Source organism: the organism of the source record quoted next, unplaced genomic scaffold (genome assembly GCF_019419815.1).
Source record: "Pyrus x bretschneideri cultivar Hongxiangsu unplaced genomic scaffold, Pyrus_bretschneideri_v1 Contig14, whole genome shotgun sequence".
NCBI lineage: Eukaryota > Viridiplantae > Streptophyta > Magnoliopsida > Rosales > Rosaceae > Pyrus > Pyrus x bretschneideri.
Window position 1 is genome coordinate 2,399,634 of NW_025999435.1, and position 15,210 is coordinate 2,414,843.

The 15,210-nt window shown below is 38.0% G+C and overlaps 4 protein-coding genes across 4 annotated transcripts; 3 read left to right on the top strand and 1 right to left on the bottom strand.

The window, feature by feature from the left end:
- Positions 1 to 1,333: 1,333 nt before the first annotated feature.
- Positions 1,334 to 4,819, top strand: LOC103932075 (probable pectinesterase/pectinesterase inhibitor 35). Its single transcript, XM_009341625.3, has 2 exons — positions 1,334 to 2,478; positions 3,723 to 4,819. The coding sequence occupies exons 1-2, from the start codon at positions 1,407 to 1,409 to the stop codon at positions 4,421 to 4,423; spliced, it is 1,773 nt and encodes a 590-aa protein (XP_009339900.2). The 5' UTR covers positions 1,334 to 1,406; the 3' UTR covers positions 4,424 to 4,819.
- Positions 4,820 to 5,597: 778 nt separating this feature from the next.
- Positions 5,598 to 7,302, top strand: LOC103932073 (UDP-glycosyltransferase 92A1-like). Its single transcript, XM_009341624.3, has one exon. The coding sequence runs from the start codon at positions 5,695 to 5,697 to the stop codon at positions 7,204 to 7,206; it is 1,512 nt and encodes a 503-aa protein (XP_009339899.2). The 5' UTR covers positions 5,598 to 5,694; the 3' UTR covers positions 7,207 to 7,302.
- A 290-nt stretch (positions 7,303 to 7,592) lies between these two features.
- Positions 7,593 to 11,030, bottom strand: LOC103932072 (chitinase-like protein 1). The gene is made up of 5 exons (XM_009341623.2): positions 10,961 to 11,030; positions 10,130 to 10,269; positions 9,468 to 10,032; positions 8,855 to 9,014; positions 7,593 to 8,380 (listed from the first exon to the last, which is right to left on the bottom strand). Exons 1-5 carry the CDS (start codon positions 11,028 to 11,030, stop codon positions 7,963 to 7,965), a joined length of 1,353 nt encoding a protein of 450 aa, XP_009339898.2. The 3' UTR covers positions 7,593 to 7,962.
- A 1,714-nt stretch (positions 11,031 to 12,744) lies between these two features.
- LOC103932071 (putative lipid-transfer protein DIR1) lies at positions 12,745 to 13,323 on the top strand. Its single transcript, XM_009341622.3, has one exon. The coding sequence runs from the start codon at positions 12,748 to 12,750 to the stop codon at positions 13,084 to 13,086; it is 339 nt and encodes a 112-aa protein (XP_009339897.2). The 5' UTR covers positions 12,745 to 12,747; the 3' UTR covers positions 13,087 to 13,323.
- Positions 13,324 to 15,210: the final 1,887 nt, after the last annotated feature.

A 15,210-nucleotide genomic window follows, 5' to 3' on the forward strand; every position in this document is an offset into this window, starting at 1 on the left:
TCTCATGGGTCTTATAATTTTATTTTGCAAACTAAAAAAAGAAAAGAAAAAAATGAAGATATACGTTCTCTGTATAATCAACTATGACCAAGAAATCAGAGATTCTATTATATTACGGCATCTCTATTGGAAGATGAAAAATTGAGATGGAAAAGTTACATTTACATCTTATTTTACATTTTCAAGAGATGTATAATTTAGGATCTCATTTATTTTTCTCTCTTTAAATGACGGGTTTCACCTCCAAAAGATGTTAAATGTGTAAGTTTTCATTTTATTACATCTTCTGGCCAATATTGGTGTTTTACAGATCACCCGTTGGAGATCAAAGCATATAAATGTCAATTTCAAAGCATTTTGCACCTTCCATTGGAGATGCTCTTATATATTAATTAAAAATCAATATTGTCATGAGAAGATTCTGCCAGTGCTAAAACCTTAAAGCAAGCGTTAAGAGGTGGATTATCTATTTTGGTGTAACTAATCTTTCTTCTGCAGCTTAATCTGATATTAACGACATAATCGTACGCAGTGATTAGAAAACCTTGGTAGCTAGCTAGCAGCCTGTGCCAACCTGCTTAATTAGAATCCAAATCTACTTAATCTGGTTATGGTTATATATAATAATGATTAGAGAAGTTTGTACGTAGGCAGTAATCAAAACCTACTCCACTCCACTTGCATGGAAGAATTAAATACTGAAAACCCTAAATATTACATAAATATTTGTAACAAAAAAAAAAAATGCATGCAAGTTTTAGTTCCTTAGTTCGTAACAAACTGATCAAGTACTAGTGATAAATTAATACGCAAATTATATTAATTAACTTCATTGTTCACTAAATTTTTTTTCCATCATTTGGTTACATGCATAAATTAAGTTGGTATATGTACATATATGTGTAGGGACCCAAATACAAGATAGCGTTGCTTCTCAGCAATATATTAGGAATTAGTGATCAATAATGGTGACAACAATCACATTTAGAGTATACAGCTACCAAAGTCACCTTTATTTTTGTTGAAGAATGCAATTTCAAGTCAAAAACTTGAATAAACTAGTAGAACGTGATAATAAATGATTTCACTGTTGATTGTATTAAGATATTTTTGTGATAAAACTCAACATCGATTAAACTATACAATTAGTTAAGTTGGGGCAATATTTGATTGTATTGTAGTGTGCTAGGGTGCACAGGTAATTAAGTTGAAACAAAATTGATTTAATTAGTGGTCAACCTTTAACTGAACACTGAAATGAAAGCCCGTACATATTCCCGAACAAGTCATAAGGTGGCATGAAACTAAAGGCCCTATTGTGTATATATAAGTAACCAAGCTAAGTGCTCACATACGTACAACTCTCTCTAGATTCTCTAATCTGTGTCCGTCTCTCTCATTTAAGCATGTTTACAATACTGAGTTCCTCCAATATTGGAGAAGACAGAAGCAAAACACACACTTTCTTTCTAAGCATGTTCTTGATCATACAAATCTTGCTGCTATCAGCAGAAGCTAATCAGGCTTCTTCACCATCCCTTTTCTCCAAATTCTCCAGAGCAGGACCATCCAAAGAAGCCAACAATATTGTATCTTTTTGCAAACATACCCCTCACCAAGCAGCTTGTGAATCCATTTTCATCTCCAAAACAAGTAATATTACTACAATTACTAAACCACCCCCTCAAACCCTTGAAGGCCTCTTTGTCCACTCAGTCGACTTCAGCATTATCAAGGCTAGTTTGGTTCGCGCTCTTGCCTATAATCTTACCATTTCCCACCGTCAAACCTCTCATCAAACACACTCACTTGGCGTTATCAACGACTGCCTCGAGCTGGTCGAGGACAGTATCGATTTACTCGATAATGTCATACTCAAATACGACAGTACCAAAAGCGCCTATAGCCATGCTGACGACGATATCCAAAGCTGGCTCAGTGCTGCTCTAACCAATCAAGAAACTTGTCTAGACAGCCTTGCGAGTGATAAGTCAATGGTAGACAAGGGCTCTATGGAGACTTCAGCTCAAAATATCAACCAATTCATAAGTAACTCTTTGTCACTTTTCATGCTCACTAGTAGGTCACCAAAGCAGGCCCAAAAGAAAAACCCTAGTAACAATGTCGGTGGCCGGAGGCTGTTGTCGGATGATTTTCCCAGTTGGGTGTCCGGCGCTGAGAGAAAGCTTCTAGAAGCTTCTGTGGGTGACTTAGAAGCACATGCTGTGGTGGCTTTGGATGGGAGTGGTACGCACAAGAGTATCGGCGAAGCACTTGGGTTGGTGGCCTCATTGGCTGAGAGTGGAGATGGCGGCAGGTCTGTAATTCATGTAAAAGCTGGGACTTATCATGAATATATTAAAATACCAACGAAGCAGAAAAACGTTATGTTAATTGGTGATGGTTTGGGGGCGACGATTATTGTGGGCGATAGGAACTCTGAGGATGGTTGGACCACTTTCCAGTCTGCCACAGTTGGTAAGAACATATCAAATTTCCCTCTTTTTTAGGTTTTTTTGTTTCTAATTAATATAAGAGAATTTCCTCTTCTTTTTCTTCATTTAAAATATATGGCTTTTTTATTTTGTCAAATTGTAAAATATGTAAATTACCTGTTAACAAAATCTTTTTTGTTATAAAGAATGGTGAAAAAACAATTTGGTCATATATCAAAAAATAAAATCATAACAAGTAATGTCTCGCACAAGTTCAAAACTTCTCACTTTTTTAATTATTGTAATCTTTTTGAACCTCCTTAATAATAATAACTTTTGTTAAAAAAAAAAATCAAAACTGTTAGAGAAAAACTAATATTTAATGACTGGTGCTATTGTCACTCACCAAAATTATTTACAAAACTCACTTTTAAAAGAAAATTATTATGATTTTATACTCGTTGAAGATAATATTAAAAATAAAATTATAAAGAAAAAATTATAGGGTTTGCTACCACTCATGTTATTAGAACTTTGACAATTGAGATTAACCGGTGTCCCATCACTGAGAGGCCAACTTTGGGTTGTCTTGTAATGTCAGTGAGGGAGCAATGGTAGCAATGGTCTCGATCGTAGCTCCCGCGTTACAGTGGGAGACCAATTAACGTTAGTTAGTCAGCTAAATATTACATCTAATCATTCTCTTTATCATCATTTAAAAATTATATCTGTAAAAAAACTATTCAATCTAATATCATTTAGTCATTCATATGTGTCAAACTAATCAACGATTTTGATAACAAGTAACATCGTTGTGATGAACCGTCAATTTATTTGATGCATATGAACAATTTCGATTATGAAGTCCGTACATCAAAAATACATTAATTATAAATGGAGAATGAGTAGATTCTCTGTGGAGGAAAAACAAGCATTATTATCCATAAAAAAATAAATAAAAAAAAGACAAGAAAATATGAAAACAGTTCACATTTCTATACACTAACATCAACATCAACATCAAATAGAAAAGAAATGAAATCATAAAGGGAATAGTTGGTTCTATTAAAATTCTTTCTTTTCTTGCTTTAGTCCACCACCTTTCTTCGATATCCATTTCCCTAAATTATAATGTTAGACGTGATGCTCATAAAGGATGATCAAGGTTTTAATTTCGTAGGTTTTTTTTTTTTGACAAAAAGAGTTAAGAAGGAAACTTTTCTCTTACCTAATAAAAATTGCATGTCCTCATGGCACATAGTAACATGCAAACAACCCTGTTTTCAGCTGCTATGGGAGACGGATTTATAGCTCGTGACATAACGTTTGAGAATAATGCCGGTCCATCAAAGCACCAAGCGGTTGCCCTCCGAGTCGGCGCTGACAAGTCAGTGATTTTCCGATGCTCCATCGTCGGCTACCAAGACACCCTCTACACTCTCTCCAAGCGCCAGTTCTACAGAGACACCCAAATCTACGGAACAGTTGATTTCATATTTGGAAACTCAGCAGCAGTTTTCCAGAACTGCAACATTTACGCAAGAAAACCAGCTTCGACCGGTCTCAAAAACTTTGTCACAGCACAAGGCAGAACCAGCCCGGATCAGAACACTGGAATTTCGATTCACAACTGCAAAATTTCGGCTGCTTCGGATCTTGCTCCGGTGAAATCCAAGTACGAGACGTATCTTGGAAGGCCATGGAAGCAGCACTCAAGAACAGTTATCATGCAGTCTTACTTGGATGACTCAATTAGTAGGGCTGGTTGGTCACCTTGGTCTGGTGGGTTTGCTCTAAATACATTGTATTATGGTGAGTATTCAAATTATGGGCCTGGGGCTTCAACTTTGGGTCGGGTCCGGTGGCCGGGGTATCATGCGTCACTTACACCGGTTGCTGCACAAGCCTTCACTGTTGGTGGTTTCATCTCTGGGAACCTTTGGTTGCCTTCCACTGGGGTTTCTTTTGATTCGGGACTCATTAAATGATCGCAATAGCGGTTTTCGCTCTCTCAGTTTAACTTCTGACACTTTGGTTGTGATGTGAACGTACAAAGTACATAACATACACAATTTAAGTGCGAGAAGCTAAACTAAGAGTGCCAAAATTACTACCTTTTGAAGACGTTGTGCATTTGTATAAAGTTGTATTTGTGTTTGGTTTGATGTGATCTGAAACCAAGGAGCTTATGTGATCGCAGGCCTATTGTAGTTATGTTGTGTGATAGTGTTTTTGGCCTTCGATCCCCTTGAAACAAGCAATAGTTGTGTTACTATTCTATAAGTTTAAAAATCCAGTTGAATAGATTGGAAGCTTATGTAACTTGTGTTGCTTTTGGTGAATGCAAATTCGCCTACGAATAACAACGGTCTTCATCGTATAAATTTTACAATTAGAACTGTTACATAATAGGAGTCTAAATTGTGGGTGCAAAGAAATTTCTCAATAACCAAAACGACAATTTCCTCAATGTTGTGAAATCTTTAGATAAATGTCTTATATTTATGGTACGAGTAAGTACAGATATATGTGTGTTGTGATTGATGAATCCTCCACTAATCACCATTTGTCAATCTTAATCTAGAGTTTACAAATAAATTAGTGGTGACTAGTGACCAATAATTCCATAAACAAAACTACAAACAATCAAATGAACAATTTGTAATATATATATTGACGCTAACCTAGTTTTTAATGCCAAAAAAAACTACAAACAATCAAATAAACAGTACTGTTTAATGATGATAGTGAGACAAATAATTTAAAGCTGCATAATCACATCCACGTTAATTTGCCAACAAAGGCATAAATGTCAATTTACATACTCGGAGAGAAATTACATAGAAAATTAGAGACGGATCGTCACACTAATCACCATTTGTCAATCTTAATCTAGAGTTTATAAATAAATTAGTGGTGACTAGGGACCAATAATTCCACAAACACAACTACAAACAATCCAATAAACAATTTGCATGGTTGATGATGACCTAGTTTTTAATACAAAAAAAAAATCACATAAAAAATATAAACTTAAAGATTTGACTCCGCCTTGAGTCCTGATTGATCAGAACGTGGCACCATAAAAGGGAGACACGTGTCTTTTTAACTCTCCAAATTCCTTAACCAACCTTGCATTGTTTTTTTTTTTTTTTTTTTTGAAAATTCATTCTTTGTTTTGATATCAACCAGAAAAAAAAAACTGAAAACTTCCTGTCAAATACAAAAAGGCAAAAAAGAGGATGAAAGGTAGATAGGGATGGAAGGCCAAGACCAAGAGCACATTGTGATGCTGCCATTCATGGCTCAGGGCCATCTCATACCATTCCTGCAACTTGCAAGAAATCTCCAACAGAGAAAAAGCTTGATCACTGTCACCGTCGCAAGCACCGCCCTCAACATCGACTACCTCCGCACAACGATCGCCTCCAACTCAAGCTCCCAATCTGACTCCAACATCCGCTTGGCTGAGCTATCATTCTGCGGCACAGACCACGGCTTGCCGCCGAACGGCGAGAACACGGAGAACTTGCCTCTCAGCAAAATAGGAAACCTAGTTGCTGCATCAACGAGTCTTGAAGCTCCTGCTCGCCGCCTTATCTCGGATATCATCGAAAAGGAAGGCCGCCCGCCGCTTTGTATTATCTCTGACATGTACTTTGGATGGGCTGCTAATCTTGCAAACAGCTTTGGAACTGCGCATGTGACTTTCACCACAGGTGGTGCCTATGGCACTGCAGCTTTGGTGTCTATTTGGCTTAACCTCCCACACCGTTCTACAGCTTCGGATGAGTTCCCGGTGCCGGGGTTTCCTGAGAGTTACCGCTTCCATATATCTCAGCTGAATCCATACTTAAGAGCTGCAGATGGTACTGACTTCGGGTCAAGAATTTTTCAACCTCAGCTTTCGCTTTCAACGAAATCCTTTGGTTGGTTGTGTAGTACTGTTGAGGAGATTGAGCCAGTTGGATTGAAGATCTTGAGGAACTACTTGGGGCGTCCTGTATGGTCCATCGGACCACTTCTTCCTTTAGAAGCACTCAACAAATCATCTACGTTGCGCTTAAGTGTTTCAAGGCAACGCGCCGGAAAAGAGTTCGGCATACCTCCTGAAGCATGCCTCGAATGGCTTGACTCACAAGGTTCGGATTCGGTTGTTTACGTCTCATTTGGTTCTCAAAACAGTATAAGTTCAAACCAGATGATGGAATTAGCTCTTGGGTTGGAAGAAAGTGGAAGGCCTTTTATTTGGGTAATAAGGCCTCCGATTGGATATGACATGAAGGGTGAGTTCCGAGCAGAGTGGTTGCCCGAGGGGTTCGAAGATCGAATGAGTAAAGGAAGACAAGGGTTGGTGGTGCACAATTGGGCACCCCAGTTGGAGATATTGTCACACAAGTCGACGGGTGTGTTCGTTAGCCACTGCGGATGGAATTCAGTGATGGAGAGCTTAAGCCAGGGGGTGCCAATGATAGGGTGGCCGTTGGCGTCCGAGCAGGCATTGAACTCGAAGATGTTGGCGGAGGAGATGGGCGTGAGCGTCGAACTTACAAGGGGATCACAGAGTGTTATTGTTGGGAAGGAGGTGAAGAGACTGATAGATTTGGTAATGGAGAAAAGTGGCAAAGGAGGAGAAATGAGGAAAAAAGCTGGTGATATTGGGGAGCAGATAAGAGCAGCAGTGAGGGATGAGGCAGAAGACAGGGGATCGTTTGTTTTGGAAATGGATGATTTTCTTGGCACCATTTTAGCAACTAGAAGAAAAAATTAGCACAAATAAGTTACGTAGTTCCTAAACCCTAAAGTGAAGGTTTCTTAGAGCATGTAACTTGATAAAAATAAATGGGTATGAAAATTATTTCACTCACACACACTTTGTAATCAGCGGATAAAAATTTCTTGGGATAACGGGCTGATCTACCCCGAGAGCTCACAGCAACAGGAAGATTTGGCACCTTGATGTCAGCTCTTCACCACCTGGGGCTATAGTATGTTCCAAGGGTTGGGCTGTTTGCCCGGTACGTGAGCTGATTTCATAATGTCAATCCATAGAGAATTAGACGTGTGAATTTCCTCTTGTATGCCGTAATCAAATGCCTAACAGGAATAAGATAACGTACTTTGTCGAAATAAAAAATAAAGCAAGAATTTGCCATATACTGATGAAACTTTGCACTCAAATTTAGTTGTCCATAACAGATATACGAGAACAAAACGGTTCATATATTACATATAACAAATTACACAGACGACGCATTTCGACATTGGAAACAAATGGAATTCAAAACCCAGAGAGAAAATAACTTAAGTATGGCAACAAATCAATCAACAGTTCACACATTCTCACAGATATGCATCTTCACGCGCGAAATTCCAAATAATCTATCAACATCTAGCTTCGACGCCTTTTTATTAATACTTCACCTTGTAAAGAAGAAGATGCGTTTCAATTTTCCTTTTGAATTTCTAAGCTGATGGGAGAAGAAGATGGCTTTGATAGGGCAGGCAACCTAACACGATATAGATCTCAAGATGATGCAGTAACAGCAGGCTGGATTGGGTTAAATGCAACCTGCTCGGCACAAGTTAACACGTCATGAGGCCCTGCCTCGTCTCGACCGACACCCATAAGGTCAAGGTAGTACTGGTAATGTGAGACGATGTTGTTCATGGCATCAATGTCACCCTTGCCACAAACTGATTCCCCATAAAGAATATTCATTGTAGTGCCAAATCCAGGAAACCGCTTACTCAATGTATCGTTCTTGGTAGGCTTCCAGTCTCCGACAAATGCTTCGTGGGCTGAGGGTTGTGACTTCTTGATAGGGGTCATCCACCTCCATACTGCAGCTTGGAAGGCAAGAGTAGCATTCTGCTCAATGTATTCTGGATGGTTCAACAGATCCACCTTCAAAGCGTCTCCAGCTGCACCGTAATTGTAGTTCCTAGATGGTAGAACGGCCAATGTTAAATTAGTAACATTGTCTATTCAAAGAACTCAAACTACATCCTAATATATCTTCTAGAACGTCAGATGTCACTAGATTTGAGGCAAAAACATAAATGTGACAATAGCTAGACTACGGAACAAACTGACAGACAACAACAAAGGCTTATCCCACTAAGTGGCGTCCTACTGTATGAAGACAAATATGTCTGACCGACAAAACAACTCTATCTAGTTTCTGCCACAAGTAAATTACTAGCTTGCAGTATGTATCATCTAATTTCTGAACTTGATAAGATGGCATTATACGAGTAGACCAACGAATTAATCTAATCTAACAATAGCTCGCTCTACTTTACAACACAACTGACATCATCTTTGGTTAATTTATTTGGTAAACGAAAGCTCAGAAATATGAATATTATGAAAGGAAATCGACATAAACCAATGATAAAATAGATGGAATACAAACCAGTAGATAGGCAAAGCACCACGGCCATAGTATTCAGCTCCAGGACTGCAGGGATATGTGTACTTGTAATAGTCATCACAGTATGACTGCATGGGACTCATTTCCCTGTTGTAGCAAAGCCCCCAAGCGAATGGTCCTCCGGTGGCCACACCGTAACCACCTGGAACAATCATCCCCATCGCCGTCAACAACCATAAGAACACCGGTATACATATGTGAAGTACAGCAAAAGCTTACTGTATTTTATCAAGGGTTAAAAACCCTTTTCGTCACTGTATTTATGGTCACTGCGTTTTCAATTTAGCCAATTCGGTCACTGTGTTTTACAAAATTTGCAATCTTCGTCACTTCTCGTAACTTTATGTTAAAAAATTATTAATTTTTTCATTTTTTGACCAAATTAGCTAAAATCGAAAACACAGCGACCAAATTGGGAAAATCGAAAACACAGTGACCAAAATTGTATGAAATCCAAGTTTTTTCCCTCAAAATCGAGGTTGTTCATAAACCCAATTCACTAAAACTCAACAAATCTCAATCAAACATTACTAATTATAAAAACAAGAGCTACCCAAAATAGCAATTCTATGCACAAACAAGAGTGGTGACTTACAAGAGGTTTTGCTGCCGACATGTCCAAGAAAGGCGGCGATCTCCTTCATCTGCATAAGCTTCCCACCGGTGGTCCCAAACCCAAGAGGCTCGAAAAGCGCGGCGGCAGTGATAAACGCCTGGTAATCCCAAAACCCAACGGCATGCGCCACCGGCGTGTTTCTCTTGGAGAACAGATTCTCAAACTGGTAAGTCTGGAAGTAATCGGAGATGGTGAGATTGCAACAGTACTTTGACCACCCTTTACATTCCCACCCTTTGTCGCACAGCTTCTTCCCCCTTACAATCTTCACTTTCGCGACGGTGGACGAGTAATCGCCGTCGCTGCTGGCACACAGGACAACACTCAGCGCCACCACCGCCACCAATGCAGAAGCGGAGATCTTCATGGTTGGATGCGGAAGAACAAATGGGTTTGCTTCGGCTCTCGGCAACCGGGAGTTAATAGCTAGCTTTTGGTGAGGTAAGCGTTCGACGGGTGTCGTTGGAGGTAGATGCGAGTGTCGGTGGTTAAATGGCGTGCAAGTTGAGGGGAAATGGACGGTGGATGATGAGTTGATTGGGAGCTAAGGTCTTGAAGGTGTTCGAGGTTTAATGGGAGGAACAGGCTGGAATAACGTTGGAGGGGGGCTGACCCACGAAGCTCCACCGACAGCGGCTGACGTGGTGTGAAGTCTCAGTACTACCTTCTTGCCACTTGGCAGAATAAGCAAAGGAGAAAATGGGAATTGAATACGGATCGACACAGAGAATCCTCACCCCTTTTACTGCCTCGAATGGAGGGAAGAGGATCCGATCCAAATCTATCACATCAAAATCAATAATCAAGTGATCCGAATCGTTAAAATTTGATCAAACGGTTACAATTATTATAATTTTATAAGAGTCCTTATTTGTCGCCGTTGAATCAAATTTCAACGGTCCGAATCACTTGATATTGGGCCTTTGATGGGAGAGATCTGGTTCGGATCCTCTTCCCAAATGAAGTAATGCTAGGAAGATCAATGCTGATTATCGTGTTTATTTTTTATTGGTAACACATTATTTAATTTAAATTTTTGATTTATAGATATGTTATGGGACACAGACAACTACAAAAAATAATATTTACATCATAGTGCAAAAAGAGAAAAATAAGGTCTGAAAATCATATCATTTCTTCATTTTTTATATTATTAAGTGAAGGAGGTCAAGGCTATTACAATAATTTACAGAAGTAGAATTTTTGAACCTCAAATGCGTGGATTGAACTCCAACATCATGTCCATTAGAATATTTGACCACATGTAAAAATATAAGTCATTTCCCATTTGTTGTTTGGGTGTTTTGTGATGTGTGTATTAGTATAAAAATTACGATACCAAACTCACGAGAGATTTTTCAATGTGTCGGAAATAGGTGACGGTATCTCATATGTTATTATACAAGCGAAGAAAACTTTTTTTTTTTTTACAAATGTCCCTCTACTTATATGATAACATAAGACATATGTACCGTATTCCTGCCATACTAACTGTCCAACCCCACAACGTCTCAGGCAAAGCCTACTCCAATAAAAGACCATGTGTGGCCTTGGTAGGCTAATATGACAAGAAACACAATAGAGTTGAAGGTTTACCTAATAACACGAGGAATAATCAAAAGATTCTTGATTTCTTTAACCCATCCCAGGTTGACAAATTATCAATATCAGTATAAATAATGTATTCCTAGCTAGCATTTTTACTTCTTCACATTTTTCTCAATTTTTAGACGTTAAATTGAATAAATTACAAAATACCTTAGATAAAAAAACTATCAAATAATGTGCAAATAATAAAAAAAAATGTACGAAAATCATCATTTTTCAAAATTTTCATCACCGACAAGATACAATGTCGTGGCAGGTGCAATCTTCGAGGGTGAAAGTCGATAATTTTTAGCACCGACAAGATAAATGTGGAATGCACCAGAGAACGCAAAAAATATTATGTTCTTTAGTGTACATGCACTTAAGGTTCATATTTGAGTGAGAAATTTGTAAATGCATGTAAGCAGATTAGTTAAGAATTCCCTTTAATTTGTTAGTAATTTACAAATCTATCTCCCATGCTTTTCCGATGTTCTTGAAATGCGTTTCGGTTCGGTTCATTTCATCTAACATTTTGTAGTACCTTCTTTACTCAGCCTCAATTCTTTTAGATCGCCATCCTAATGTCCTATCATGGGTCATTCTCACAATATCGTTTTTCTAGATTTAGTTTTGCGATCAAGGGGATATTTTATCAGTTTCGCAATCAAGATTTAATCATTTATCGTTTTAGTCAATTGCCCATATTTCTTTGCCAACCACTATTAACTAATTAATTTCCTACTATTCCCCTATCTACATTTCCTAATATATTTTTTTCTTTACTTCCAAAGTAAATTTTCTATTATTTCTCTACTTTCCAAGCCAAGGCTATCTCACACAACTTTGTACGAAATATCTTAGTACTGGTATTATTTTAAAGCGGTGCTATACACATTTTTTTTTTTTTTACATTTCATATATCATCACAATTTTCGACTATCAGATCGAATGAATTGAAAAACGTTAAAGAATATAAATTAACATAAAATATATGAACAATAAAAAATAAAGTGTTGATAGTACCACCCACTCTTTAATACAACAACAAATATGTGTAGCGCTTTAGTTTTGACACGTAGAAAGACAAACAACATCACGTGAAGAGATAACTTAAGGAAAACAGGTCATGACCCAAAAAATAGAATAATTAACCCTTCTTGTCAAGAAATTAGATATTCCACACTTTCACTGGGCAAATGATTTCTGCACTTCTTTTTACGCTTTCTCCTTTATTTTTTCATCTTTTTCGTAGCATTTGAATTGAGTAGATCAAATAGAAATCAACGGACATAAATATAGGAGAGAAGTGTGGGGAAAAAAAAACCAGTAGCGTGAAAATCACTAACGTATCCAGAATTATAATAACCAGGGCAAGTAATACTAATAACAAGGGCAAGAACAAAAGAAGAAGAAAAGACGAGTAGGTTAGAAATTTAAAACTTGCAGACAAAAACAAGTGCGTCGAACTTATCTGCATCACAAGTACAGATCCCGTGACACCACAGCATGGCCAACTTTTGGGTTCACGGGACCACCGTCAGCAAGCAGTACCGCTCCTCCCATACCTTCCCACCACCACCAATAATATTCCTTTGCTTCTCATTCCCCTATAAAACCCACCAACTTTGGAGCTCCAAAATCCACAACCTTAACGCACCAAACAATTCCTATGAGAAAAGATATGGAAGGTGCTCGTCAAAAGCTGGTCGTAGTTTTGGCTGCTGTGGTTTTGGTTGCAATTGCAGGCAATGGCGGTTTTGTTCATGTTGTTAATGCTCAGAACATATGCAATGTCTCTGTCAGCGATTTGATGTCTTGCAGGCCGGCTGTGACTTCTCCGAATCCGGCACCGCCTACAAAAGCCTGCTGCGCGGCGCTGTCGCATGCCAACCTGAGCTGCCTTTGCTCCTACAAGAACTCCAGTGTCTTGCCTTCTCTGGGGATTGACCCTAACCTTGCCCTACAGCTTCCCGCCAAGTGCAAGCTTCCCCATCCTGCCAATTGCTAGACAGAGCGACGTACACAAAGGTCTAATCAACAAACATGATTTAGTTACGATTAAGATATGGTTAATCGTGCAATCATACACAACTTTGGATAATTAATATGCTTTCCTATATGTAATGTAAGCATGTTTAGTTTGGATGTGTGCGTTTCTTTTGTCGTTCTAGTTCAATTTGCTATCATGTTTTCGATATCGAATATGTAATATTATTAATAATACAAATCTTGGTTTTTTTTCTTATTTTTTTCTGTAACAAGCCTCTTTGAATACAAATTTTAGGGACGGGACTTACCACAAGTCTCTTTCAATACAAATCTCGGTTTTCACATAAGTGGTTATGTTCAAATTATGGAATATATAATTAAGATTGCAGTCATGTATTTCGCATATAACTCTAGTTTTTTTATATGGTTTTCGAGAGAAAAGAAATTTATTAAGCTTAATAGGCTCCAGCAAGTGAGGAATATCTCCCATCAAAATTTCACAAGTATTATAATTATTAAGATGATTAAGATCTAAAGATTCCTAATTCTTCAACAATACATACATACATACATACATACATACATATATATATATATATATATATGAAACACCATCTCCAATGGTTTCCTAATCCTTCACCAATATATACACATACATACATACATACATATATATATATATATATATATATATATATGAAATACCATCACCATTGGGCTAAAAGTCAAAATTTTTAGTTCAGAAACAGCTTTTCTACTCTAACCGTTATAGCCTAAAATTTTAGCCCGGGATTATTAAAGAATGAACTTAATCTATTTTTTTCTTAAATTAATTTTTTTAAATGAATATGTAGACTATCGTAAATTAATTTTATGAACATTTTAATCTAAAAAAATTTAAATTCTGATAAATATTGAAAAATCACTAAATTTTCCACAAAGCAAGCCTTCAACTTTCACTAATCTTTCAACCCTGGGCTAACTTTCAATTCACCAACCGTTCAACACCAAATTTTCAATTCACCAACCGTTAAACATCAAACTTTCAACTTTCATCAACCGTTCAACACCAAACTTTCAACTTTCACCAACCGTTCAACTTTCATCAATCATCCTCTATATAAACATATGCCCAATAATTGTTGATCACACAACCTTTCAACCTTCAATCATCCTCTATATTCACCAATCTTTCAACTTTCAAAGAGTTTTTGTTTCCTAAAAATCCTCAATATCTCATCAATGGGTGATAGAAGAAGGCGTAGCATGGCAATGCAGATGGCAGGTGTAGCATGGCAATGCAGATGACACAATACCAAGCAAGGATTGAGATTGAGGATGCAGAATTGTTCAACGCCGAAACTGAACTTGTCAACTCGTTTGGCGTTCATATGTGCAGCGTGATAGAGAAGAGTGTCATGTCCGAATGATGAAGATTATTTCATCGGGCGTTCGATATTTCTTGCTCATGATTTTCGGAGGTGATTTTAGATGAGGAGAGAGCTTTTTGAAAAATCTTGAACGCAGTTGTCAATCATGACCACTACTTTGCATGGAGGCTAGATGTCGCAGGTCGACAAGGTCTATCACCTCATCAAAAGCTCACATCTGCTTTTCGCATGCTAGCTAATGGGTGCTCTGCAGACTTAACTAACGAGTATTGCCGACTTGCAGAAAGTACTGCTATTGAGAACCTAAAGTGCTTCTGTAAGGCAATTGAAGGTATATATGGAGCCACATACATCCGCAACCCAAATCGTGAAGACTTGAAAAAGCTTTTACACAAGGCAGACAAAAGAGGCTTCCCTGGCATGATATGAAGTCTTGATTGTATGCATTGGGAGTAGAAGAATTGTCCTATTGCTTGGGTTGGCCAATTCAAAGGCTGTCATAACAAGCCAACCATCATGCTTGAGGTTGTGGCATTTTACAACACATGGATTTGGCATGCTTTCTTCGGCGCTCCTGGATCAAACAATGATGTCAACGTTCTTTGGTCTTCTCCTCTATTCAATAATGTTGTCAATGGATGGGCACTAGAATTTCAGTAAAAGGTAAATGGTAATAGGTATAAGCTAGGTTACTACCTAACTGATGGTATTTATCCTAGTTGGTCTACCTTTGTCAAAAGTTTTTCTCATCC